A 27,864-nucleotide genomic window follows, 5' to 3' on the forward strand; every position below is an offset into this window, starting at 1 on the left:
TTGTTTTCCTATATTAAAGTCTATGGCAAGTTCCTGTATATAAATTCTTATTGTGAATGTATGAAAAGATAGATTTCATGAATTCTCAGAACAAAGTGTTGACCTTTAAGCCAACTCCTTCCAGTATATTTCCGGTGTTTAAGGAATTGCCTGCTGATGGTTGTGAAGCACTTACTCCAAAAAGTAAGCTTTTGCAACAACCCCATTGGAAACCCACGTATTTAATCTCATAGTTCATTACTGAGATTTTGGAAGCAACAGGAGTTTCCCGAGATAGCAGCAAATACTGTTATCTGAGAGAGAGATAGAGTCTTTACATATTATATTAATGATATGCTATCTTCAAATGATTTCTTCCTTGTTATTATACAAGAACTAAGACCCCTAACCAAATCTAGTTACTTTTTCATAAGAAAAGAGGTGGGAAACATATTCTTTTTTAGTAATAAATGGAGTAGTTTTGTAAGTGGATGATAATCAACATGATAGTACTTTTTGCAAGGCAAAGGTTTCATGGAGTTCTGTGCCCCAGCATAAGAGCGCCCTACTTGAAGTTGTCAGTGCTTATAATTGGTAGGACTGAATAACATGTTGCCTATCTTTCACCATGCATGCCGAGTAAAATGAATATAAGGCAGAAAAGCAATACTTATATTTCAAATCACTTCTAATTTAAACTCCTAGATACAGATTGAATTAGATAGGTATATATGGAATCATGGTTATATGCATGGCTGTCTGAGTTAAGACAAGGTCTGATTCAGACACTATAATTGCTATGTAACTTACATGATGATCTTGAGAGCACCCTTCTTTGTATTTTACTTTACCAGGATTTAGCAGCTGAGGAAACAATTTCTTAAAATAGTGTGTTGGGGGGGGGGGTGATTGGCCAATTTCAGTGTTTTTAATATGTTTTTGCCAATAAATCTGGTTCATGCTAGTCCCATATACTGTATAATTTAACACTACCTGAATCAGAATGAAAGAAACCAGGAGAACAAAACCTTTTTAGACTAGCATAATTTTAGCATCCCAGTTGGACTTTAACATTGATAAACCTTACCAAAAATGTTGCATAAAATTCATGCTGAAGAATCAGTTGAAAGGATTATTTACTGAATTTAAAATGGAAAAAAAAAGCAGCATAGAAATAGCATAGAAAATGTGATTTTTCAACCAGTTGTTTCCTAAGAGTATACATGAGAGCCAAATGTAAAGCAAATAATGTTCTCTATAGTTAATTTGAATAAAGTAATTGTAAATATAAGAACACAACGTACCCTTCATTGAGGGCTCTGGCCTTTTCCATGTCTTGAATTACATTCAAGAGGACTTTAATCTTCTCCTGATTCGACAGCAAAGATTCCTCCACGGACTGAAGCCTGTCTTGTAGGGCACATAATTCACTGTGTGCCAAATGAATCTGATTAATTTCTTTAATCTCTTTCTTCTCTGATTTTATTTCAGCCCCTGAAAGATAGGCATTTATGTGAAAGCCTTCTAAGCAGTTGTCATACTGTGGCACTTCGGTATTGGTAGAAATGTTTTCTGTTACAGTTTGACACAAGGGAATAAGAGGTGACGTGCTGTTGATAGTGAATAATGTTGTTTGGTTGTCATTCATCTTTATCTTAGGGCCAGCATCTACTTGCAGTGGTACTGCCTGCTGAGGGTCTTGGAGAGAGCAGGGTAATGGTGTGTGGTGAAACTGAGACAATGGGAGAAGGTTTTCCTTAGCACTAATATCATTCTTAGATGGTAGCTCAGTAGAGCTTTTCTCTTCACATGAATTCTGACCCATTTGAGCATCATTACAGTTCCGACTGATGCAAGCTAGGTTTTCGGAGTCCACAAGCATGGAACAGATCTCCTTGGATTCCCTCCTAGTGAGAGAAAGATCAGTGGGGTGCCTTAAATCCACTTGTGTGGTGTCTGGATAAATGGAAAAATTGTCTTGTGCAGAACCCAGGTGTGTGTATTCAGGGACCTGGGTAGAAACGGTGGCTGTTTCCAATATTGCAAGTTTATCTGAACCCAAATGGACAGGCCCATTGCTTTGTGCTTTAGGTACCCTTTGGAATAGAGTATTTGCAGTTGCTTTTGGCCCATCATTTAAATGCTGGGCGATACTTAAGTAAGAGAGACTAGAAGAGATTATGTCCTGTTGAGAAAGATTGCCGTTGACTTGAAAGGTATATTCAGACTCCTTTGGCATTTCTGTTAGAGACTTGCTTGTTGTAATTCTTTTCTTTTTAAACACTGGAAAATGCTTCCTGAGGCTTGGAGAAGTCTGTATGGCAATATTTTGTAATCCTTTGCAAGACGGAAAACAGAGGGAATCATTTACAAAGTTATGGGGTTGGGAGGTTTGTATTTTATCCAGTACACACGGGTCTTGAGCATCTCCTGCCTCCAGCTCTGATTCTGCAACTGTTGGGTTATCTGTTCCATCCTCTTTAAATCGGACTTGTTGCGATTTGCTCCTGCGATGGTGTGGATGCCTCCTAAAATCAACTGAATCCAGGCTGTTCCGTTTCAGCAGGACAGGTCTCACTTTGATGCCTTGCTGAGCCATTGAGTCGCAATTTAACATGTGCAGATAATGGGTTTCTTTGCGACCCATTTCATTTGGTCATTTGAACAACACTGGGCCTGAAGCCACCCAATCAAAACAAATATGCTGTTATTGGGTGAATAAATTTTTTGTTTGGTCTTAATTGTGAATGTTTTAGATAGAAGTTTCTCTGCTTCCTATTTTTATTACTCTTTTAGAATATTATTTATCACTTAAATAGTAAACATAGATATCTGATATCTCCTATTTTGTGTTTGCATAGAGTGTAAACAACAAGCATAAAAACAGTTTGTGGTACTTGCCTCCCTGATGCATAGATTTGTGAGAAAAATAGATCCATCAATAGTAAACCATTCTTTTTCTTTTAAGGTTTTTTCCCCTTCCTGTCCCATCTTCTCGCTTTTACAAATAAGTTTATTCTTAAATGTCTGAATGGAAGCCGGTGAGTTGGGCCCAAATGAAAACAAAGCATCCAACAGGATTAACTGGAGGAAATGTATTGAAGTATGTTCCTTGATTTTATTTATGCAGATATGAGCTTAAATATGTCTGAATGGTTAAGATCCAAACAAAATATTTTTGGTCATTGAAGATCAGCTTTTATGGCGAAATATACACATACGGTCTGGAAGAAGAAGAAGAAGAAGAAAAAATATAGTCACCAGTTCAGAGTCATATAAAGAATGTATGTTTTTAATGTACAGTAATTAAAAGTAAGATCCTGTTTTTTTCCTGCATGCCCTTATGTCCCTGCCCTGAATTTAATTGGATAACTGGAATTAGATTTAGGAATTAAATTGTTATTTCTTTCTAGGGAAAAGGAGAATGACAATCTTTTAATAATAAATAACAGTCTGCTTGTATAACATTGGGTTTATCCTTTACTTTCACAATTCATTGGATTCTCAAACTGTAGAAAATACAGCAGCAAGTGGGAAGAAGAAAGAAACTGCTTCTTATCTACATATGTAGATGTATTCAGTGTTCTGGGAATCCATTCATATCTCCATTAAATGATTTTAGTCCTTCTAATATTCTATGTCCACTTGGCTTTTTATTCTCAAGTGCACTTATGATAGTAGCTAAATTATTACCTAGGCAGTTATGGAATTAGTTTAATTGTGTAATGTACAAGTGAAGCCTCTATATTATGCTAGAACAACTTCTATTTTTTTTTCATCTCTTTCCCTCTCTTTTTCCTTCCTTCCTCAAAATAGATGTTTTCCTAATAAAATGTCACAATTTCTTCCTTTTTAGGGTGAATAGCAGGAGTTAAATTTTGCTGGTCTGAATTTTGCTGCAAATTGTTTTATAAGAGATAGATAGATAGATAGATAGATAGATAGATAGATAGATAGATAGATAGATAGATAGATCTCATATCTTTTCAGTCACCTTTTTTTTCTTTTATGAGATGTAAATACTGAAACATTTATGCTAACAAGATGCTAATGCAGCATAATACCAAAGTTTTCCCATAGAATTCAAGGATGTTAGAAGTGAAATAAAAGAGAATTGTTACTGCTTGGGGAATGAAAAGACACATACATAGATGTATTCTTCTCTCTTTCTTTCCTCCACACCCCCCAGAAAAAAATAAAAACAGAACATTCTGGTCATGGAGTATGAAGAAAATATGGTTTATGACAGGTGCAAGAGAACATTGCTATCAGGGTCCCTCCACCCAATACTCTTGAAATACATTCACTGCAAGACCACTTTGCTAAACCATCCTAGGACAGATTACAAGCCATTTCTAGACCTGTTTTGTGCAAAGGTTCAAATTTAGAACCAGGAATGTCTTATGGGTGGATGAGCTCCAGTACATCTTGATTGTTAATAGTTTTACACGAGAGTTTATTTTATAGAATATTTTAATATCAAACACCTTTCTACTTTTGCCCAATTCCCTCATTCAATCAGGGAGGAACTAAAGGAAGGCAGAGCTCAGAAGGAAATGGGATAAGTCCTTGCAGCCTCTGTAAATTAACATTTGAACATCTAAATATGGTACCCTCCTTCTCCAAGAGTAATATCTGAAATTTACTGAATTTCATGCATGTTATTCAGTACTTTCCCCCTTCCTTTTCTTTACTAAGTTTAAAAAATAAAGGAAGTCTCTTTGTATAAATATACACATTGGCTATCGAAACATCAAAATATGCAATGAAATGGTCCTGATTTCTTAGTTCTAATCATTTCAGATTGTAGCTTGTTCAGAAGCAATAATATCTGTGAAAGAAGTCACAATCTTGCCTTTCATGTAATTTTTGTAACAATTTCTTTTCTTTCTTTTTTTAAATGTAAAACAGTGTAATAATGTAAAACAAAGATGTTTGTGCTAGCACAGTGAGAGCTAGTATGGGGTAGTGGTTAAGGTGCTGGCCTAAAAACCAGGAGACTGTGAGTTCTAGCCCCATTTTAGGCATGAAAAAGCAGCTGGGTGACTTTGGGCCAGTCACTCTCTCTCAGCCCAACTCATCTCACTGGTGGTTGTTGTAGGGAAAATAGGAAGAGGAAAGAGTATTGGTATGTTTGCTGCCTTGAGTTGTATACGAAAAAAAAAGGCAGGATAAAAATCTAAGCAAGCAAACAAACAAACCTCTGATTGGGCACAAACAGACTGTATTGATTAATTAAAGGTAGACAGGCAAAATTTATCATGTACATCGTGTGATCGTGTTTTTACACCAGTTGGTCCATCTCCTATGCTTTATGCATGCGTCTGTGAATTTCTGATTGGATATTTTTTCATTTTGGCATTAAATATGAAAATAATAGCCTTTGGCTGTCAGGAATTGTCCGAATTAATATAAACTAAAATAGTAACAACATAGAGACCAAAGCAATTTTACTGTCTGACAGTCAATTGAGGGCATAATACTGCTAACTTCAAAAATTATACCCAAGATTAAGACAAAGACATTTAAGATGTTGTGCCTCAGAATATCTTATACTGTCTTCAGAGTCAGCAGTTTGATCATACAATGTACAAATATACTGTGCTGCTTCAGAAAACATATGTATTTCATGCCTTGTTTTTGTCTTGACAACATTATCTTTGCTACTATTTATAAAACTTTTCTTTTTAAGTATGTGTTCATTTAGAATTGGCCAAACAGGCAATGATATAGGCTTAACTATGAACTTTAAAGAGATACCTCTGTTTACAAGTTTTCCCTAATTATATAATTGGCATGATTTGTAAGCTAAAATTTGGCATGTATCCTGAAATGTGGCATGTATACTAAGATTTGTATGGTAAAATTTGGCATGTATGCTAAAAATTGGCATGATTTGTCTGCTAAAATTTCTAATAATCAGATTTACAAGTGCCAGATGCTATGGGTGGTACAATGAGTGATGTAACAATTACTGGATTTCTGCCTCAACTTCTGTATTTGAGCAGACACCTACATGATTGCTCTTTGGGAGACTAGTATACTTGCATATAGTCTCCATAATATATAGTGTGTCAATTTGAGCCAAGGTAAAAAAAAAATCCCAGTGTATGTGAAATATGTAGGATGTATTAGAGGTAGCTAGGAATTGTACAGGGGGAATCTGCAATTGTGCCATACTAAAAATGGATGATTTTAGCCCTGTCATTCTTCCTGATCCATATCAAGTTCTCTCTTCTTACTATTAAAGAAGTACTACTCTTAAAAATATGCATCTGCTAGCTGAATATTTAACATGCAGTATGGGGATAGCCAACCAGCATCTTGAAGCTACTTGTGATCCAATGGCCATTTGTCTAATTTCAATAACTTGCAAGAAATTAGTTCAAGCCTTTTGTAAGAGAATAGTAAGAAAGAGTCAGAAAGAGACTGAGAGAGAGCGTCAGAATAGGCTTCACAGATGGAATAGGTGTTCCCATCAACATTTAATTCTGTGCTACCCACTGCTTATTTTAACTATGCTTAACATCTGGCTAAAGTAGATTGTCCATGATGGAATGTAGTCTTTGATAGAAAACAAAAGTGTTGCCATTCCCTGGTGTTCTGTGACTGAGGAAATAAGGCCAGGGAAGTGAAGAAACCATCAGAAGGACAGACCCCTCCTTTTAGCAATCATGATAAAGGAACTGGATGGGTGAGAGAGATAAGGCAGGAAGATAAGAACAGCTTCATGTTAGGGCTGTACAAAACATTTGAAGGGCAACGGCATGAGCAAAATGCCTATCCCCAGAGCCTTAAAGCAGGCATGTCCTCCTGAAGGTTTGGCATGATACTTCAACATTTTCCCAGATCATCTCCACAGGCATGCTTCCCTGGAAATAAAAATGTTCACTTATTGATAAAAACATTTGATACTGTTTTTGGACTCTACTGGGGGTAAGGGAAAATACTCCTAAGATTTTAAAATCCAAAGGACAGAAACATTAAAATAGTTTGCACATTAAAACTTCCAAAGGTTTTACTGCCCACCTAAATGCCATCAAGGATAGGACCAGTTTCACCTCCTCCAAGATACAATTTCCTTATTGACATGCCACAGAAACGGCTTTTAGGAATAGAATTTGTGTTTTGCTAGGTTATAGTACTGTCAAGATTTTACACATTTTATTGACATAATCTTCTTAACATTTGCTGCATTAGATTTGCTTGACATAGTGGACTAGGTTACTTGTTCCAATAGATGGAAATCCAGACAGCCATCAGTTCACTCAGCAAACCAATACGTGGCAGCTCTGATACACTGTCCTCTGCAGAAACATCAACTTGACAAACTAGATTTACTATTCTCCCAATTTATTCAGGATACAGCTGATCTTTCTGGAAAATCCTGTACTTGTGTGATGGAAAATCTTTACAGAATGTCTTTTGCAGGATTGGTGAAATAGCTGTCTCAGGATTATGAAGGCACAGCTGGGCATTTTTACTTAGGAAATATTTTAAAGCAAGAATGCTTCCACTGTGCACACAGCCTAATTGTTTCCTTCACCTTCAGAGCTCAGCTGTGAATGGCTTTATTCTCATATTATACTAAGCCAAAATGTGACTTGTTTTGTTTTGGTTTAGCCTGTCATACAAATCTAACATATATACTGTTTCCCAAGGACTCCAGCAAGGTTTTAGCATTGCTATTATATGATTTGTTTCACAGAAGTGATTTATTGGCCATTGTGTTATGGTGCAATCTCTTAAACTGCAATCCTATGTGCAAATTCCCATAAAAAGAGTAAGATAGTATTTGCTTCTGAGTCATAGGCTTCCACAGTAATCAATTAAGGCTGAAGTAGTATTTATGCTAATTTCTGGGAAAAGTAAAGTTGTTTTCTAATCAAGCTTCATTCCTAGTGACCTACATGGAAACATCCATGCCGGTTTTTTTTTTTTAGCAAGTTGCAGAAATGTTTGCTGTTGCTTTATTGCAGCAATGGGGGTGGGAGCAGATGGGATGACTGAACCTGCTCCCTCCCCACTCCCTCCGCAGAGCCATCTTGTTTTTTTAGTTAGCTTGCCCTTTTCTCTGATTGGTCGGATGAGTAATCTTCTCCCAGTTTTGCCTGTTTTTCTTTTTCTTTTTTTTGGTGTTATTTCCCCAGAAAAAAAGTGTTCCTGATAATTTTGCTTCCATCGAAGGAGGTTCATAGTAGCATAAATATGTCATATTGAAAGAGAGTCTAAACTTCCTCAATATTATTTTAGAGGAAAGGATGGAGGAAAAATCTCCAGCGGATAAAAGTGTCAAGGAGGACATTCACCAAAATGCATTTTTCATGGCATAATTTTTAATGAATAGTTTTATTCCAAAGTGGTCAGTCAAGCTTATGCCATCAAAATAGTGCTCAGTTCAGTCAAAATGACCTTCACTACATGTTTTGCATGAAATATAGGTGTAACAGAATATAAAGGACTATGTCAGCCCTGGGTGCTTTTGAATTTTTTATTAACACCTTGTTTTCATGCAAGGAGATCACAGTTCCTGACTTTTTATCATACTGGCTACAGGTAACACTTTAAGAATGGGTCCTACCTGGTTGAATCACAATAGATACAATGGCAATTGTGAGAATATAAATCAAACTTTTATAAGGGCAAGCCACGTGAATTTAAATTACACAGATTAGCTGAGAACTGTGGAATACATGGGGAATTTGAAAAAGTTTCCTGGAACAAAGCAATGACAAACTACTTCAGGACTACGCTCAGAAAATTACTGGGAAGTATTCATGAAATCATCTGGAATTCAACTCAACTCCAGACCATCTTTATGTGTGTGTTTAGTATGCGAGGGAGGGAGGAAGAGAGAGAGAGAGAAAGAAAGAGCAGTGCAGTATTGCATTCAAGGTCTGGGTATTTGAAAATAAGAAACTTTGTGAAGATTTAGCTTAACAGAAGTAGAATTTAATATTATGAGTCCTCTTTGCATACAGCCACAAATAAAGCTCTTTTTTTGTCTTCCAGAATTTGTTTTGTCCTTTTAGTCTAATGTAAGTTTTGGATTGAGTTACCCTATACTTCATCCAGAGCATTTGGCAACATTGACCTAAATTCAGGAATCAGTGTGCTACAAACATTTCATAGAAAAATGCAAATCTCAGTGTTACTCAGAAGGATTATTAGAAGTTGCTCTGAAGGTCCTAAGGAAAAACTATTTTTCTTTGTGTTAAAAGGCAGACAAAATTAAGATCGAGTATAAGTTTCATTCCTCAAATTCAGTGCAAGTGCAGTTGCACTAGGATTCTCCCATAGGAACATGGAGATTCTGCCAGCCCCTAACAGAAGATTAAGCCTGAGTAGAACTCTAAAGGCAGGGATCAGAGTCTGTATGTTGGCTTTGGGTCCTTTTCTCAAAGGTATGTATTATTAGATCTGATGTTTGAATTGTTACTAGAATGATTAGATTTAGTGCTTGATTATTCCCTGCTTAACTCCCACCTCTACCCCAACCCACTTCAATACATGGCTTAGCTCTTGGTCTGACACTAGTCTTATTAGCCAGGGAATGATTCAGTGTCTCCCTTGGCCCTAGCACTGCAGTTTGCTACCTGGGGAATGACTACTTAAGACATAACCACTCCTAGAGCAGGATAGTGGCAGTGAACAAGGGGTGAGTGTATGTGTGATTGAGGCAATGTCTACTTCCCCAGCAAAGCAGAAGGTACATGGCAATTCTGAGAAGGTTGTTTTTCCCCATGCTGGTATTTTATTGCAACTTTAAAATAATAATAATAATAATAATTATTATTATTATTATTATTATTATTACTGTTAAAAATATAGTATTTGCCTACTATGTAGGAAAAATATAATACAAATGCAAGTACAAGTTTCAAAGAATGGAGTGATGAGTTAACTGCTTTCACAGCCAGATGTGCCCAGAGACAGCTGTTCCTTTCTGCCATAGGTTATGGGAATGCCCACATTTGAGAATAGTCAGTTGCTGCAGACATTATTAAATGATGACTGTGACCTTTGTCTTTCTAGGAAAGAAGCAACCTATGTCACTCCAGATGTTGCTAGCTACAATAGGGCTCATGGTGAGGGATGCTGGGTATTATTTTCAACAATGTCTGGAGTGCCAGCTGTTGCCTACTCTTGTTCTAGACGCTTGTTGCTTGATTGATCTCTTGGTTTTTCATTCTCTCTGTGCCCTCCATGGTATTAGTTACAGGGGCTTAGCATCTGCTTCATGAACAATCCTCATGGTTTCAGTAGAATTAACATTTGGTGTTAATTCTATTCTGAAATAAACCAACCTGGAAAAACACATAATCATTTGTTTTGGCCTGTTTTCAACTATAGCACCCTGATTTAATCTAACCTTAATTTAAATGGTAGATCTGCCTGAAGTTAAGTAAAGTAAATCTAAGGAGGCAAACATTGCTATGCAGTAAGAAACAGTATTTTTTCATCCTTGCTTTGAAATAAAATTTGAGGCTACTACCTTAAGTGCTAGTCAAATCAATACATTTGAGCAGTTCTCTAGAAATTTATATTAGTTTTCTAAGAAATGTAATTAGCTATTTAATTTGTTTTCATAATTTGGCCTAAATTTTATTAATAATTTGATGGCATTTCTCCTTGATAACATATACTTCTAAATGGACTTTCTATTATTTACAGCTTTGGGCATAATAAAAATTGCTGCTCATAAAAATGTGCAAGACAACCAGACAATTGCTTAAGTCGAGTACTTAGCTGAAATTTTTGTTTTAAAGGATGTTTTTCTGAAGCTACAGAAAGTGCATTAAAGTATTATTACTGATACAAACTTTTGAACCTTAGTAATTTTCTTCTGCAATTGTCAATATTTGTTGTGCCTCATATGGTGAAAGTCTCTCATATAGATACAACTAATGTTAGGAAGTTAGAAACTACAGTTATCCAATTACTTATAACCTCCTTAAGAATGAAATAAATCCCATCATCCCTTTTCAAATCAATAGCTAAGTTTTGATGTAAATATATCACTTCATTATGTGGAAAAATGTCTGGAGCTCACACAATCTGTCTTCATACCGTCACTTCCTTCCTCCATTCTTGGTGGACTAAAATTCAGTAACTATTGTTGCCTGTTATATTCTGGATACTGAATGGGATACTACAGTTACCAGACTTAAAACAGACAGGATCTACAACCACAGCTCAAAGGTCCTCCTTGCTAATGCCAATCCTAATAACATAGTTTCTTGCCTAGATATAATGGAAAAGTATGATTAATTGACCTTGGGAATGTGGAATTGTGTGATCCCATGAAGGGAGAAGGAACCCATTTGGTACATAAGCACTGGCAGGAGATTCATGCACATCTGACCTTGATCAATGTGTAGGTTTCTCCACCCCAATATATTCTTTTTTTTGGTGGGGGGGGGGACTTTACCGCCTGCCTGGTGTTGTCAAGTCACAATGCTGCAGTGAAAGGATAAATGACATACAGCGGAATTTCTCAGTCAAGGTTGTAAAACTAGCAACTCCTTAATTTAGCTATTTTAATGCTTCCTTGTCATCATCATAGGAACCCTTTCCTGACTTTGAGTGTTGTGAAGCTTATTTAGATCTCACCCTCATCTATTTCCTTCTTCTAGAATCATCTCCCTGTCTTCTCTGACTTAAACCACCAACCCTTTGTTTAGGATCTTCCCTTTTCTTCCCCTTTCTCTTCTCTTGCTGTATCCTTCAAGTAAGCTGGCAGATAAAGATGCATTTAGCACTTTCTAGTCCATTGGTGTTGGAACTGCTTTTGAGCACAAGTTACATATTTTTCTTAGATGACAGGCAATTTCACATCTGATTTCTTTAAGATCTCTCCAGCGATTATCAGCTGGATCAAGTAATCTATTTTACTCTGTAGATAAGTCATAGAATTTGAATTTCCATTACCAATATTTGATTGTTCTTCAAATTTCCTCTCTGAAAAAAAGTAATTCAGAACTAAGTATCAGTTTTACAACAGCAAAGACAAATATAACTTAGCTCCTCAATTTTCTTTTACTGTCTTATATCTAATGTTTCACTCACCACTCTCATCAATTCCTTATTTCTGATAAATATTTATATTGTATTCTAATCTATATTTGTTAACTCTGAAGTTACTAGGAATACATTCTCTTTCTCTGTCAAATTTCTTTCTTCATTTACATTTGCTGTGCCAAAGTTTAGTTTGAGACTGAGACCAGGGAGATTTGCTGGGACATCTGGGAGGGCCTTTTCTTATGGGGCTTCATTGAGATCTATCTTTTGGACACAGCTGGTTCAGGGTTTGTGACCCTCTGTGACATTTCAGTACTGGAGTCTGGAAGATATGACATTTATCTACATTAAGCATTACTGGGTTTATCTTATCCAATGTAAAATAAATCAAACTAATTTTTTTGACCTACTGTCAAAAGCAAGATATTGGTTCTCCTCCAATTTCTATTTGCTCCTTATGCTCCTTTATTGTAAGGATCCTATGACTGTTTTCTTTGTGTGAACTTGTATGTTTGAAAACATGAGTGAAAGGTGAAGGATACTGACACTGAGCCAGCTTGGCCTAGTGGTTAAGGCTCCAGGCTAGAATCCAGGAGACTGTGAGTTCTAGTCCCACCTTAGGCTTGAAAGCCAGCTGGGTGACTCTGGGCCAATCACTCTCATCCCAACTCACCTCACAGGGTTGTTGTTATTGTGGGGAAAACAGGAGGAAGGAAGAGTACTAGGTTTGTTTGCTGCTTTGAGTTATCTGTAAAAAATAATAAAGGTGGGATTAAAAAATCTTTTTAAAAAACCTGATTCATTGGGTTACTAAAGCCTCCTTTATTTCATGGACAGCTCAGATGATGTTTCACTCTGCAATTTCCTTGGCTGACAGTGACCCACAGCTTGAAGACTTTCATGTTTCTCCACTTCTATATTAAAAATGGTTTCACCGCAGTCCTCAGTGCTTTGTGCCATCAATTTTGCTTTGATTTTGCTTGGGTGTTAGTAGCACCGCTATGCTTTGAGAACTGAAGCCTATTAATATGCTAATGCTGCCTTTGCTTTTCCTGCCTTAAAGAGACACTTTTGATGCTGGATTAAAATATCTTTATGTCTTACAAACTCCTAAAATATGAAAGAATAAAATATATACTATGACATTTTCATTATGTGTGTGTGTGTGTGTAACTTTTTATATGTTTTAAGCTGGTCCTTAAAAATGGTTCACTGAGGACAGAAAAGCCTTTACTACCATGTTATGTTTTCAGATAACAAGTATATGCTTTAGTAGTAAGTTGCAAAGCAATAAACCTTCCTGTACCTGGAGGAGCTGTTTCAAGAGGGTGGTTTTTTTTTCCTTTCCTTTTCTTTTTTTGCTGCTCTCAACTTTTCTTGTGCCTCAACAGCTTTAATTCAGATGAAAACAAAGTAAGGGAGATAGAGGTTTCTTCCATTTTTCCTTAAGTATTATAACATTCGTATGAATGTGGCAGAGGAGAACGGAATCTGTAGCAGAAAATAGCCTCCTGAGACCCCTCTGCAGATTGTAGTAGGATATCGTGTATCCTAAGACATTCCCATTATGCCCATCACCCCTCCCACCTGTTTGCCTACTATGGATCACAGCGTGATTATGTCTGGGTACAGGCTACCATCCTCAGTCAAAATTTTTAAAAACCCTCCTAACAGCAGAATAATAAAAGCATGCATGCAGTGGCAGAAAACTCGATGCCCCAATATCTGTTAGCTGTTTCTGAAAAGCATGCTTCTGAGCAGTTGGTGATCATTAACTCCCAAGTGAACTGTATAGGGTCAATTCTGGACTGTAGCTGCAGAGGTTTCAGCATGCGTTTTATGTAACCGTGGAAAAGAGATTCAGCAGCACTCAAGAGAAGTAGCACTGGAAGACCCTCTTGATGCATCAGAAGTTGGTTAGTGTGGATCTGATAGCACATCTTTTAATTGAGCAGTAAGTTCCCTTGGTGGAGGTTAGAATCCTCTCTTGTTCTTCTGGAAGTGGGATGCTGTTCTCTCATTCCCCATAGTTTTAAACAATCACTATGCAAGGATTCCTTCTTTGAATATCAGTGTTCAAAGGAACTTAATATGCTCTCTCTGGGAAAGGATCTTTTTAAGATGAAGGAGCCTGGGGCAGGTTGTTCTGACCAGCAGGCCTGCAAGTGTTTTTCTTTGGGGATGACAGAAGAATATCCTTTGAATCATGAAAAGTGCTTCATAGTCCTTGACATGAGCTGTATTGATCACCCTCCCTCCTACCTTCCTCCTAATAACTATTGCCATCCTTTGTATATAAATTAACCTTGTAGGCATGACAAACAGCACTTGAATTAGGCTTTAGCAGTATGAAACAAGTCACAGGCACTGAAATGTTATTGTACATTCAAAATAGCCAATCAACTGTTTGATTAGGACTAGATTAATTAGTGGTACATTTCTGGCCCTGGCCATAGGGAAGCATTTAATTTTTGCATTAATCTCCATCTCTTTTTAAAAAGAGTGAACATGAGCATTATATTTAATGTATATTTAAGTATAAATGTCTAAGTGTATTTTCTCTCTGCTGGGCATTTCTAATTTCTCAAAGTACACATTTTAAAACCTTTTCTTTCCCAAATATGCATTTTTAAAGGATCTCCCTATAAAGGACAGAAGATGTACAAGTAGTTTAAAACTTCTTTGAATTAAGAACTGCATTAGAACAGTATGAGTGCTGGTACACAATTTCCAATATGTACATTGATCAGAAAATGCAGTTCATTTACTATCAGAATTCATAAAGTTCTAATTCATGAAGCTTACTGTTTGTCTCTTTGCAGTATGTACATCTACATGGAAGTTCCCATTCAATGTTATAATATTAGGCAAAAGTACTGGAGAGTATTTGTAATATCTGTTCAGTATAGAACTAGAGCATATAAAAAGCAAATGAGCTTACATTCAGGCACACACAATACAGATATAGCAGGCCAGCCCTAGAAAGTCCTTTGAAAGACGTGCCAGGAATTTCTTAACAACTGCCTCATCAGCTCCAGATCTCCAAATATTTTTTCTAGCCTAATTGAAAACGACATACATTTTTTTCCCCAGTGTCCACCTTTTAAGTAGGTGAAACACAGAGATACTTTCCACAGTAGGGTCATGATAAGCCATGAAGAGACAAAGAAACACAAGTCCTGCTGTTTGTCATTTAATGTACAAGAAGCTGGAGGAGAATGCTACTTACTCACTCTGCAGAAGAGAATATAGTCAACAGCAAATAATAATAACTGGTCTGTCATTGTTCTCATCTTTTAATGGTATTAAAAATCTGCAACTTCAGGCAGGTGCCTAGAACAAAATCCCAATATTGTGTGAATGGATTTTTGTTCAACAGAATTCCTCTTTTCTTCCAGAGCCACCTATATACCTTCAGATTCTCTTCCAGAAAACTGCAGAAATCCTGGAAGCATCTTTTGATAGCAGGAACTGAAAAGCAGACAGAAATCACTCAGTTCCCCATTCCACCAATGGATATGCTTCATTGATCTATCCATAGAGTGGAACCATACATTGGATTTTGCCACGCAATCTGCCTCTTGGTTCTTGGATTATAATGACAAAGCAGTAGTTCCAAATTTGATACCCTCAGATACCAACTAGAAGTCTGGATGTATACCTCTAGCACATGTAGAAGGAACTAAATTGGGCAGAACTTCAACAATGAATGTCAGAATTCCTGCAACTACAGGTATCAGAATATACAGGTATCAGAAGTATTATCTTATAATTTATGTTGAATAACCATATTTAACATAAGCATATGGCTCTATCTGATAATAGGAACTACATTTACATGATCTATATGAATGGTTTTAAATTATTTTAATTGTCAGAACAATTGTTCAGAAATTTACTAATCATTATACCAGTGTCTTTGCTTTTTTTGTAAGAAAACAGTCAGCCTGCCCTTTCAAAAAGGCTTCGGGTTTTAAGTATATTAAAATGTGATCACTTTCAAAAGCTGGCTCAACCTGGAGGAAACTGGCAGCTGTCAGTCATGTGCATGTTAAATGAAGGCAGACTTTGTGTGTACATATTGTTACCCCCCAGTTGTCATTGCTGAATTAAATACTGTGGGTTTATTAATTGGGTGGGTCATTTCTAAAATACTGAGCGGTCTTTCCTCTAACTAGCCCATTAACCAACCTGAGTTGCATTTTGCAAAAGTGCATACTGTATACAGATTTCAAATGCCCCCAGGATTGTCAAAAATTTTTCCACTTAACAGTAAGCCTTTAGAACTGAAATTCTGAAGCTGGTGATGGTACAGAAACTTTTTTATTATAGAAACAGAGACACAGATGGAGAAATAACCCATAAAAATGTCACTTCTGAGGTTTTATGGATTGTAGCCGAACCCTTCTTCCACCTCCTTTTTAGCAGAGGCTATTCATAAGACAAGATAAATTAGATCAAAGACACATTTAGTTTAATACCTTTTTTTCCCATCATAGCAAACTAGATTTGCTGAATATGTAGTATGCAGATGCTCTTGTGTAAGTGCCCAATTTGTACTGAGACCATGATGCATGAGGGAGGAAGATTAATTCTTCTCCTTGGGCCCATCATTTCAAAAGATTCACCCTTTTGTGTACACATTTAAAAGGGAAATCATTGGTGTCAACTGGGACTATTTTAACTCCCTGCTTCCCCCTCATACAAGAGGGGTTTGTTTGTATGAAAAATAAAAAGGTAAGAGTAGCTGTATATTATGAATTTAACCTATTATGTACTTGGGAGCAGAATATCTCACAAAGAGGGCATATGGAAAATGGCATGTCTGGAGCTTCTCCCAGTGTTTGACTCTGAAGGGCACGCTAAACATTGTACATATTTCAAAACTTAGATCAGAATGTCAAAAGCATAGGTTTCTAGAGTTCCACGATATCTTTGGAGTGAATTGCATGGAATATGTTTCTGCATTACTTTTATATTTTCTATTGTGGAGCCAAGCCAGCTTTATGTAAGACTGATAGATCAGTTTGGGATTTGTACAAATATTAGTGAAGACATACTATTTAAATTTAGAGCAATTCTGTTCATTTCATCAATATATGAAGCATCAGACAGATAATCAGATACTCTACACTTCAGAATGGATTATTTGGTTTGGGACTTTTTTCAAAAGTATATGTAAGAACTCAAAATAAGCATTTTAGCTGTATTATCCATTATGCCATAATACATAGAAATTGACTTGAATGCCTTTAAGCACTGAATCTGAATTAAAATTTGAAACCACATTTTTTTGGCATATGTAATAGCAGATCATAGTTTCAGGAAACAAATATTCATCTCTTTTGTAAATATCTATAGACCCCCTCAGTAAAAGAACTCCAATTAGCGGGGTCCAGAAGGCAGGCCTTTTCTGCTGTAGCCCCCGCCCTTTGGAACATCTTGCCCCCGGGGGTGAGACAGGCCCCCTCACTCCAGGCCTTTCGGAGGGATTTGAAGACTTGGCTCTGCCATCTGGCCTGGGATGGGGAGGGAGGATGTCAGAAATGGGGTTGGCTAGTCCCTTAGAGGCCTGGTGTGGCCTCTATCAGCCTCTTGGATCTTTTAATCTCTTTTTATCTCTGTAAGTGTGGTTTTTTTATATAACTTTTAATCATGCATTTATGATTTTAATTTGATGTAAGCTGCCCAGAGTCCCCCATTGGGAGGAGATGGGCAGGGACAAGTCAAATCAATCAATCAATCAATCAATCTTAAAACAATCAAGTCTTCATTTACAGATAGTATCTGTCCTGGTGAAAGTTCTAAGGCACCACAACTATGTTTTATCAATGTCTTCATTGGTCCCCTGGCAACTTCTTCTCTCACTTATTAGAGCAAACTAGGCTCCTATTTGCTATACTTAGTAAGGAAGATGAAAGGACAGCTAAGGAAGGAGGCTATACTGTCTTAGTGCCATGAACCTTCTGAAAGATTAGACATCATCCATGGGATAAGACATTGCAACTTTATGGCAAATGGCAAAAAGGATTACCTTAGTTTCTCATGCTAATAAAATCAAACTTGGATAATTAAATTTAGGAAGAAACAATAATTCTAGTTAAAATACATCTATATCTGGAAAAGGAAAGGAAGGAGCAATTGCTAGTGAACTGGTCCATTTTGAGAACTCTCCCCAAGCCAACATGGATTGAATGTTTGAAGCTCTTCTGCTATCTTCTTATTCCAACTACTGAAACCAAGGGAAGTGAAGCATATTACATAGGCACAAGAGGTTCATGGACAGTTAGCACCGTTGGTCAAAGCTGGAGCCTTCCATCAATTCTTCCTTCTGGGTGATACCAAATGGCAAAGAGATTCTGTAGTCTGTGCCTTTGCCACTGGAAGCCATTGAGGAATTCTTAAATAAACTGTTCCTCTTAAGACTCTTCCAAGAAGGCTATATGCCTCTTAGGAAATGAAGATTTTCCACGATTACATCAATCTGTGGTCATTGTGATAGATAACCTATTAGCAAATTATATCTTCAGTCTTCTGAATGCCAAAGTACAGACATTGAGACTTAGGTAATAAGTAAAGAACAATAAACTTAGTACCCTGTATGTAGTCCCACTTGCAAATTTTTGTGCTAGCAACTTATCTGATCCACAGGGCAGTCTCATACCACCTCAGGAAGACAGGAACATTTCCTCAACAGATCATGGTTGCCTCAATCAGCCTTGTCCAGTCTGTTCAGCAAAAATTGGATTCTAAGCTTAAGAAATTTCACTAACAATGATAGCATAGCAGATGTGCAGATTATGACAGCAATTAGATGGATGATTTTATGGGTCTTGTGGCCACTGGAGAGGGACTTAGAAATGGATCATAGCACTTCTTGACTCCTGTGAACAAATTCAGCATCTTGACTTAACTTTTCCAAAACTGAGCAAATGCTTTCCAAGCTGCAATATCTCATTCTGAGAAAGGGAGCACTCTTTGCAGTATCAGATGTTGCTCAGCTTCCAGCACTCCCATGAGGCATTTAATTTGCTTTCCCTATACATTCCCAGAGTGGTGGTTGCCCTTCACAAGAAAACCTCTAATTCTTCATCAGGCTGCATCAGGCTGAACTCATCCACTGCATCTTCTTTTTCTCAGGATTCCCAGACCTCTACGAATTCTGGTGGAAGCACTAAATGTTCTCCCAGTTCAAAAACGATGATTTGCTGAGGCGTAATGCTTTGATTTTTCAGGAAAAAAACAAAACAGAACAGTTTTTATCCTTGACTGGCTTCCAAATTTGAAACCCAGAAAACCAAGCTTTATTTATGGCTTTGCACTTCAGATGCAAAATTTAGGTGCTGAATTTAGCTGAGAACAACTCCAGCCTTTGATGGCAAAGTTAATGGATGATCTGCCTCCAGACAGTTGGCAGCTTGCCATTTCACCTGAAAAGCTTTGGGAGGCTTCATGGCCTGACTTCCTGGTTTACTTGAAGAGCCCAACAGGATTGCTCTGAATACTTAAAGTACCTGCCCAAATCAGCTTCAGAATGTTCAGATTTTTTATATGAAACTAACAAACTCAGACACAGGGTTGATTGTGACAATAAATATGTAATAAGTCCTTAGTAATGACAAGATCCTTACCAAGTTATATAAAAATAACACTTGTTTGCCCAAAGAAATACAGACAGAAAGACGAGAAATACTTAACTATTGTATTCCTGAGAAAAACAATGCACGCGTCCAGAAACGCTACCTTTTTTTGGAAGGAAAAAGGCAAGTCAAACATTACTAGGAGTTTTCTTCAGACTCTTTCTGAATCTGCACATCTCTAGCTTTTGAACTGGGAGGTGGGAGTGCAATTTTGCTGTATTTGCTTTCTGGAAGCACTTCTAAGAGTTAACATGGGATAATGCTGCTAAGAATTCTAATTAAAACAAAGTAGCCGTGTTCCAATAAGCACTTTCCTGTAACTTCTTTTCCCTGCACCGTCATCAAATTTAAGATGGAATTGATTTTTAAAACAGAATTACCTTGGCAAGACCACCATCTTTCTTGATTTCCTATACTGCACTTCACCTGACATTTTGGTGGTTCCCAATAATAACCTTTTAATGGTTTTTGTTTGCATAATTGCTGAAGTCCTGCATGTTTGCAGTGTTATAGATGCAAATAAGATGCTTGAGTTGAGCAAAACAGTACTAAATATATGGCTATGACAAAGGTGTTGGAGGCTGTTTTGTCTTGTTCCCTTACACACATTTTCCTAACTAATGTTGGTCCTGAATCTTACAGCAGGCATTTTAATAGGTTTGATAAACTGTGCTGAATTATTAGCTTCTAGATGATTGTTTTTAGATGTGAAAGAAACAGTGTGGCAATCCAGCAATTTTTAGTAACCCGGCAATGTCAGACTCTGGATTTAAACAGCCATATGCATTACTTGGGGATAAGCACCATTTATATATAAGCTGTGTAAAAGTGACAGAATAAAATGGGCGCCTCTAATTATCTTTTGATCTAAGATCTTATTTTCAGGTATATAGGTAAACTTAGGTATTCAGGCAGAGCCTAGTTTTTCCTATTACATCATCTCCTGCAGGATAATTGCAGGAGAGTGGGGGTAGCTTCAGACTTGGCTACAAAATAAAGCACCAGCTGCTGTCCTAAAAAGAAACGGCTGAGGCCTAGTTATTTTGTGCCCTGGACAATCAGAAGCATTTTCTATTAGACTCCCCAGACACTTCTTTTAAAACTTAATATAGAGAGAGTACACTTCAGAATAAGAGCCAGTTTAGTGGAGTGCTTAAAGACCCCAAGCCAGAAACCGGGAGACTATTTTAGGCACTAAGGTCACCTGGGTGACCTTGGGCCAGTCCTTCTCTCTCAGCCCTAGGAAGGAAGCAGGCCATGGCAAACCACTTCTGAAAATCCTTGCCAGGAAAATCGTGTGGACCAATCCAGTCAGTTGCTAGAGGTCAAGATGGATTCAAAGACACAAAACTAAATAAAACCCCAAAATCAAAACAACCCCCCTACACATGCATGTATGTATTGCACACATGGACAGAAATCAATAATTAGGGCCGTAGTTTCTTTCTGCAAATTTAAATCCAGTAAATAATCATCCCAAAGCAACGTATGACTAATCAAGTTAAGTTTCAGTTCTGAATGGCAAAGTAAATGAAAAATTTGCCTGGATCTGCTATAAAACAATCAAATACAACTAAACAACTAAAGGTTGTTCAATCCTGGTTTTTAAATTGTTATCGGGATTGTTGTGCCTATATAATCTCAATCTCTTTCTCAGTCTCACTGTCAAAAAAAGTATTTCCAAAAACCTTTCTTGGGATTCTGCCTGTGAAGTGAAACTCAAAATGCATATTCTTCCCCTCCCTCCCATTTAAAAGCGTGCTCAATAAGATTGGAAGGATCATCATTTGCAAATGCTAGTTATATTTATTTTTGTTAATAGTAGATATTGGAAATTTCAATTATTTAGGATATTGCTTAATGTTTATATTAGCATGGATCAGAGAAAATATCTATATTTTGGCACAGTGTATACCACAGCAGAGAATGAGAGCGAGAGAGAAAATTTATGACTTTTTTTTCCCCTAGCCTGGGGAGGTTAGAGAAATTCTAGGTTCATGAGTGAAAGACATGCTGACAAAGTGCTGATAGCTGTGATCGTGGGTTTTGTTGTTCTTCCCTTAAATATTTTTATTCTGTCGACACATACAACAACATTCCTACTGGCAGCCTAACATACATCATTTCGCTACCTACACACCCACAGACCCATTGCTCTCTTGAAATACTATTACATTATATTTATATGGATTTAAATAGGAGACATGGAGTTCTCAGAAGCCAGTCAAGGCCACCAAGCTCATCTCAAGGAATTACAGATGCTATCAACACTTTAATGGAACTCAAAACAAGATTTATCTTCCTAATAAAAATATGAATTCTAACATTTTCACTAACAGGACGAAAGCCTCAACAGATAGATATTAGCCTCTGATATTGCAGGAATGAGGCTGGTTTCAGAGTAGACAAACTCCTCTAGATTTTTATTATTTTTCCTTTACAAGCTGCATCCAGGTTACAAAATAATATGAAAAAGTCAGAAGGCAAGCCAAAAATAATAATTTTTTTTTGTTCTTCAAGACAAAGTATATACATGGACATGTCTATAGATAAGAATATTAACATCTGTCTATACTACTGTCAATGTCTTTATTCTTTGCAGTCAATATTCTGTGGTTGCCATCTGTTCTTTGGTTTCAAAATTTCTTCTGGACATATGTTTTGACATGGAATCTTGGATTCTGTATGTCTGCAAAGGGTAATTGTCTATGTCTGATTCATAGAATAAGTAGGTCATAAAGCAGAACTGTATGTTCTGTAGAAATAGATGACAATCACCAATTATTTTCTAAGATAAAGAGAATTACAGGAAGTTGTAATATGATATAAAGGGAGCAACTAAACTGTAAATTAAGAAGCAGTTCTTTGAGATTTTTTTTTAAAAATGGAAATCTGCACAGCAAGTGGCAGCATCCATCTGACCTTGTCTGGGCTTGGTTGGGATACCTCCCTCTTCAGCAGCTTTTCTGGAGTCTAATGCTATCCTCTATATGCTCTAGGCTAGACTGAATGCTAATAAATAAGTAATTACATCCCATAAAAAGGCAACAACTACTTCCAAGAAAACTTCCGCGTTACCATGAAGCCACTAGGAGCCAAGCCCAACTCCAGGGAGATTTGACTTTTTTTCAGGTTATTGAGACCACCTTAATAAATCTGCCACAAAATCCCATTGCACATAATTTAGTCCATCAACAGCAATATGGCTCTCCAAATATTACACTATAGAAGAAGAGTAAAGAAAAATATTTGTAGCTGAGAATTTTTTTAAAAAGGCAACCTAGGCTCTGCATCATTTGATACTAGAAATGAATAATGTGCATTGCACACCATAAATACTGTAGGGTGCGAGATGTCTGTGCTGCAGAGTGGTGATTCCTTGAGAGCTCTGCATGCAGTAATGGGGGGTGGGATTCTTCAGAAGCAGCCTTTGTGAAGCTTGGGATCACACTTTCTCTCTAATGCTTCCAAATATATGCAGTTTACTCTAGTTACAGGCAGCTCCATCTTTGCTTTCATGCTGAGCAATCACCTAACAGAGGATATACTGATTTCCCCCTATAAAATATTAACCCTTATTTTGACATTTTAATTATACATACCTTGTAATGGCAGAATTAAGATCCAAGGATGGAAATGAAAAGGCCTTGAAATATGTGACATTTTCTCTGGCAGCTTTATTAACTTACACTCTCCCCTTCAGCTTCTCTTGCTTTTTAGTATCCTGCCTTGATACATAGTGCTTGCTTCAAGAGTGCATTGAACTATGCTGCCTTACTAGTACTTACTGTGACTAATATTTTCCATTTATGTATGTAATTTAAAACAGAATGCAAAATACTGAATACAACACCAGTTTTGGTGTGCCCACTTTTTTAGAGTTTAAAATGTTTTCAGTTTTGTGTTGTTTTAAATCAATTTCACCAGCCCTAGCCTCTTCTGAAATGTACATCTCACCACCAAATCAGTACTTTTACCAGTAAATACTATAATAATTCCCCCAAATTAATGAACAGAACCATTCATTATTATAAATACTATACTAATTCCCAAAAAATATAGTTAATGAACAGAACCATTCATCCTCATCATAGAAAGGATAATCTCTGAACATTGTATTTTGCATTAACATAGCCTAAACAATTTATTATTAAAGTCTAAACTAGTGGCAATTTCTTGCCTAAAGTAAAATGTTGAGTTGAAACTCCATAGAGATTCAATGAGCATAATATTCCTGAAAGTTGAATAAGAGGAGGCTGTCAGCAGTAAACCCTAGACAACCTATATTCAGCTTGATCTCTTCCATAATCATTCTCTTAGTATTTTGAGAAGCCAGTCTTCCCCCAGAAGTCATGGAAGAAAAACACATGAGAGCAATTTTGGTTAAAAAATAATCTACTTATTTTTGTCTTATTGGAAAATAATCTCTTGTTAATATGTTTTGCTTGATGGCAAATAGACTTCTGATCTCAGAAAATGTGAAGAAAAGGAAAATGTATATGCAAGAAGATTAGTAATCTGATTCTGCCAGTATATATTTGCATATCTGAACTGGACATTGGTAGCTATTGTTATAAAAAATAAGCATTGATGTAATCTTCCTATCCATTATTTCCATTGTACTTTCTTTGTTCTCTCTTCTTCTTAAGGAAGTTAAATAATCAAAACTGACAACATTGTTGCTGACAAATGAGAAGTCATGTTTTGAAAGGAGAGCCAAAGAGGGTTTTTTTTTATAATCAATGCATATATCAAGCCATGGTGACAAAAACTAATAGCAACATCTTACCCAACCCAGACTTTCCACTCAATCACAACAGGTCCAAATTACATGCCACTGCTTATGGTTATCTTGGTCCATTAAGGACTATTTTGTCTTTCTGGAGTGATGATATAGCCAACAGTGACCAGCAAGAGGCAGCCAAAACCACAGCAGGGCCAGGGCAAAGAAGGCTATCCAGTTCCAGCTGGTATTGCAAATACCCAACATGAAACACTGGGTTCAGGACCATGGAGAGTAACCCCATGGCTGGAATGCAGAGAAACTACTCCAGCAATGAGCTGGAATAGGACAGGGTTTGATGACAAATCCATGATAGTCTTGCTAGAAATTTCAATTGCTCATAAGCTGTACTGGTTCAAAATGCCCCTTTTTCTGCAGTGCTGGCTTCTTCTGGGTGATCAATGTTGGGAACGAGTCATGACAATTGGAGTATGAGGCCATCCAGTTTACTAAAGAGCCTGAGGTTCACTCTTTTGAATTAGAGATTAGATCCAAGACATAATCCAGACTGTGAGATTTAAAGGCGGGGTGGGTAGGTGGGTTGAAACCAGAGAGATTTTGGAATGATTTAGATATTTCTTCAGAGCTGTTATCACTAGAAATCTCAGAGAGCTATAACTGGACCATGACAGAAATTGGTTTGAAATTGAATTTCTCAGGCACAGTTTATGCTAAGTGTCATTTGGTTTAAAGTTATAGTTATTCCTCTACCTCTGATGCCATTTCATCTAATGATGAAACTGGTGATTAAATAAAAACCAAATCAGGAAAGCTGCTCTAATCAATATTTTGCATGTAGGTTTGGATAGAAGCTCAAGCTTTTCTTTTAAACAATAAAATGCTACTTCAATTTGCAATAAGGTATAAAGCAAGTCTAAAAGTACACATGTAATATGTTTTTCATGCCTCAGCATCCCTTTTTCCAGCTATCAGAAATATGGGAGTTAATGCTATTTCAAGTTTGACTTCTTACATATACAAATTATTATCAAAACAGGCTCAGTTTTTTTTTTAATTTAAGTTCCAGTAAACAAAGATCCCATTTTCCTCATGCTTGCTTAGTTCTGTCTAACAATCTATAATGAATTATTCAATCATTCCCCAGATGACTCCTAAAAGCTCCAAGGAAATGTTTAACTTCTGCTGATTTTTAGTTATGCTGAGAGTAATTTTATTATTTTCAATAGCTTCTGAAAAATCAGGAAAAACTTATTTTTTGGAGGAATATTTATAATTCTTAACTCAAAAATGTGTATTACTTTTCCTAATCCATTCCCCAAGATCACAGCATTTCCTTTGCAGTTATGAAAAAATAAACTCTAGTTCTTAGAACAGATGCCAGAACCATTTTTAACTGCCAAACATGTGCTGCTGTTATAATATTTTATCCACAAGATATTCCTTTTCTGTGAACATTGCACTGATTTAGTGATCCTTGGAGTTTTGGTGATGCAGGTATGAACTTTTTCGTGCATATACAGCCCATATAAAAAATGCTTATCCAGGCTTCATGCAAAGGAGTCCCAAGTCAAGAACTCTTCTTCTTCTCTCTCATTCTCTCCCTCAAAACATACAGAGATAGATTAAAAGAGTATGCTCCTTTTTCCCCATCATATCACCAATATCTTTCCCAGTTGCTGGTGAGGTTGGAGAAAGTTTCTTCAGAATGGCATAAGCTGGGACATCCAGGTCTGCAGTAAGACTGGGGAATCAGTAGAATTGATAGGAAATGCCTTGTCCAAAGACTTCTTTTATTTCTCTTGTACAACACATCTAATGAGCTAAATCCAAATAATACAAATCCAAATAATAATGTATTAATGATAACAAAGATATTTTATCAGATTGCTTCTATGCAGGCTGTGAATTGATTAATCATGTGCAATCTTTAAAGCCACTTCTTTGGTTAGCAATATTTTTATACAAAAATGACTTTTTGTATATCAATTATCAATCTAATATATGCTGATAATGGGAACCAGCAAAATACAGATCTAACATGCAGTTTTACTGGGTACTTGTGTGATAATGCTAGCAGTTGAACAAGAAGTTGACATTCTTCTTGCTTTCCTGGCAGGACATCCGAGGTGAAGAAAACAAACCACTACTTGGTGTACCTATGCCTTAAAATGGTGGCTATTTTCTGAGGAAATGGAGTGAACAGAGGTGTTGGGGAGAGATAAAGATGGGTAGTATTGAGGACTGCAGAATGGGAAGGACTCACGGCCAGACATTTGGCTTGTTTCATCTAGACAATGATACATCTCTTTGGTGAAAATAACCTTGTTGTCACATGCTTGAATTGTAACCTTTTAGCTCAATGTTATTGGTTCTTTGGCTTCAGTCTGCTTTGCAGCAGCACTTCTTTCTTCCTCTAGTTCACGTTGAATTCATTTTTCTCATAAGCACAGTTACTCCATTAATGTAGGAGCACCATCTTCAGAAAGTAGCTTAGGATGCAGGATAGAATGAGTGTTTTTAACAATATGGGTTTCAAGTCGGTGTCCCTACACTTAGTTTGAAATATTTATCTAAAGAAAATCCAGCACTAGTCAAATTATGTAATGAGGGAGCAGCTATAGACTGAGATCTGAAAATACCTTATGAGTAGTTCTAATGAAGCTTTAGGGCAATTCCAGATAAAACTCTTGTTTCTTCATTGGCTCTTTCCCCTAAAGGCAGGGACTTTTGAGGACCATAAATGGAATTCCAAGAGGGCCAGGAAAAAAGTGTATATTTTTATATGTTCAGTGAACTCAAAGCTACATTTTTTACTCCTGTTCATATCCTCCGCACATTTTCATATTCAGTAGTTTAAACCATATATTGAATTCCAAAATGCTATTAAAATCACTGGATTTTTCTGCACCAAGGCTTTTGAAATCCATCTCAATTGTACATAAATAAGCTTCCATTTTGAACATTCACATTTACAATTTTGTGGCTAGCATATATTGCCATATTCAAATAATGAACAATTAAAATATAGCTTGCTGTTCAATTTAATTAGCTCCTGGAAATTAAGCCATGTATTTGTCTTAGTAAGAGAACTGTCACCATCATTATTTAGGAGTTCTGTTCCATGAGCAAAAGAGACTAGCAGCTTGCTTGTTTCATATAACCTTTCAGATTTAATTCTCTCTTTTTATCTATAGTAAAGAAAGCCTGATAAGGGAAAGTATAGTGGAATTAAAAATGTAGATGAAAAAGAAGCTATAGAATGTTTATTTATGGTGAAGAATATGTGAAAGTAACTGATAATACTAGTTATTTGAATTAAGCTGAATAGCTAGATTCCTTTTTTTCAGTGAACTCAGTGAAATCATTGAGGAAATTAAGATGCCATTTTAGTCCAATTACCAGCAGATTTTCTCTTCCTACACTGAGAACTCTCTTGTTTCTAATTTTAAACATAGTAACTTACATTGATATCACAAATGC

At 36.6% G+C, this 27,864-nt stretch overlaps 2 protein-coding genes and 1 pseudogene across 2 annotated transcripts in view; 2 read left to right on the top strand and 1 right to left on the bottom strand.

Moving 5' to 3' along the window:
• The window catches only part of INSYN2B (inhibitory synaptic factor family member 2B), a 32,983-nt gene extending 30,028 nt beyond the window's left edge, over window positions 1–2,955 (bottom strand). Inside the window, exon 1 of the mRNA XM_088133620.1 lies at window positions 1,284–2,955. Within this exon, the coding sequence (XP_087989746.1) occupies window positions 1,284–2,626 (1,343 nt within the window). The 5' untranslated portion in view covers window positions 2,627–2,955. The remainder of the gene's footprint in view (window positions 1–1,283) is intronic.
• The window catches only part of DOCK2 (dedicator of cytokinesis 2), a 292,346-nt gene that overhangs the window by 132,374 nt on the left and 132,108 nt on the right, over window positions 1–27,864 (top strand). The window lies entirely within an intron of this gene.
• LOC148216636 (ubiquitin carboxyl-terminal hydrolase 35-like) lies at window positions 9,944–19,613 on the top strand (annotated as a pseudogene).

This window comes from Python bivittatus, unplaced genomic scaffold, assembly GCF_059951505.1.
Source record: "Python bivittatus isolate LINGU-HERP-01145 unplaced genomic scaffold, Pbiv_v1 ctg000080_np1212, whole genome shotgun sequence".
Taxonomy (NCBI): Eukaryota; Metazoa; Chordata; class Lepidosauria; order Squamata; family Pythonidae; genus Python; species Python bivittatus.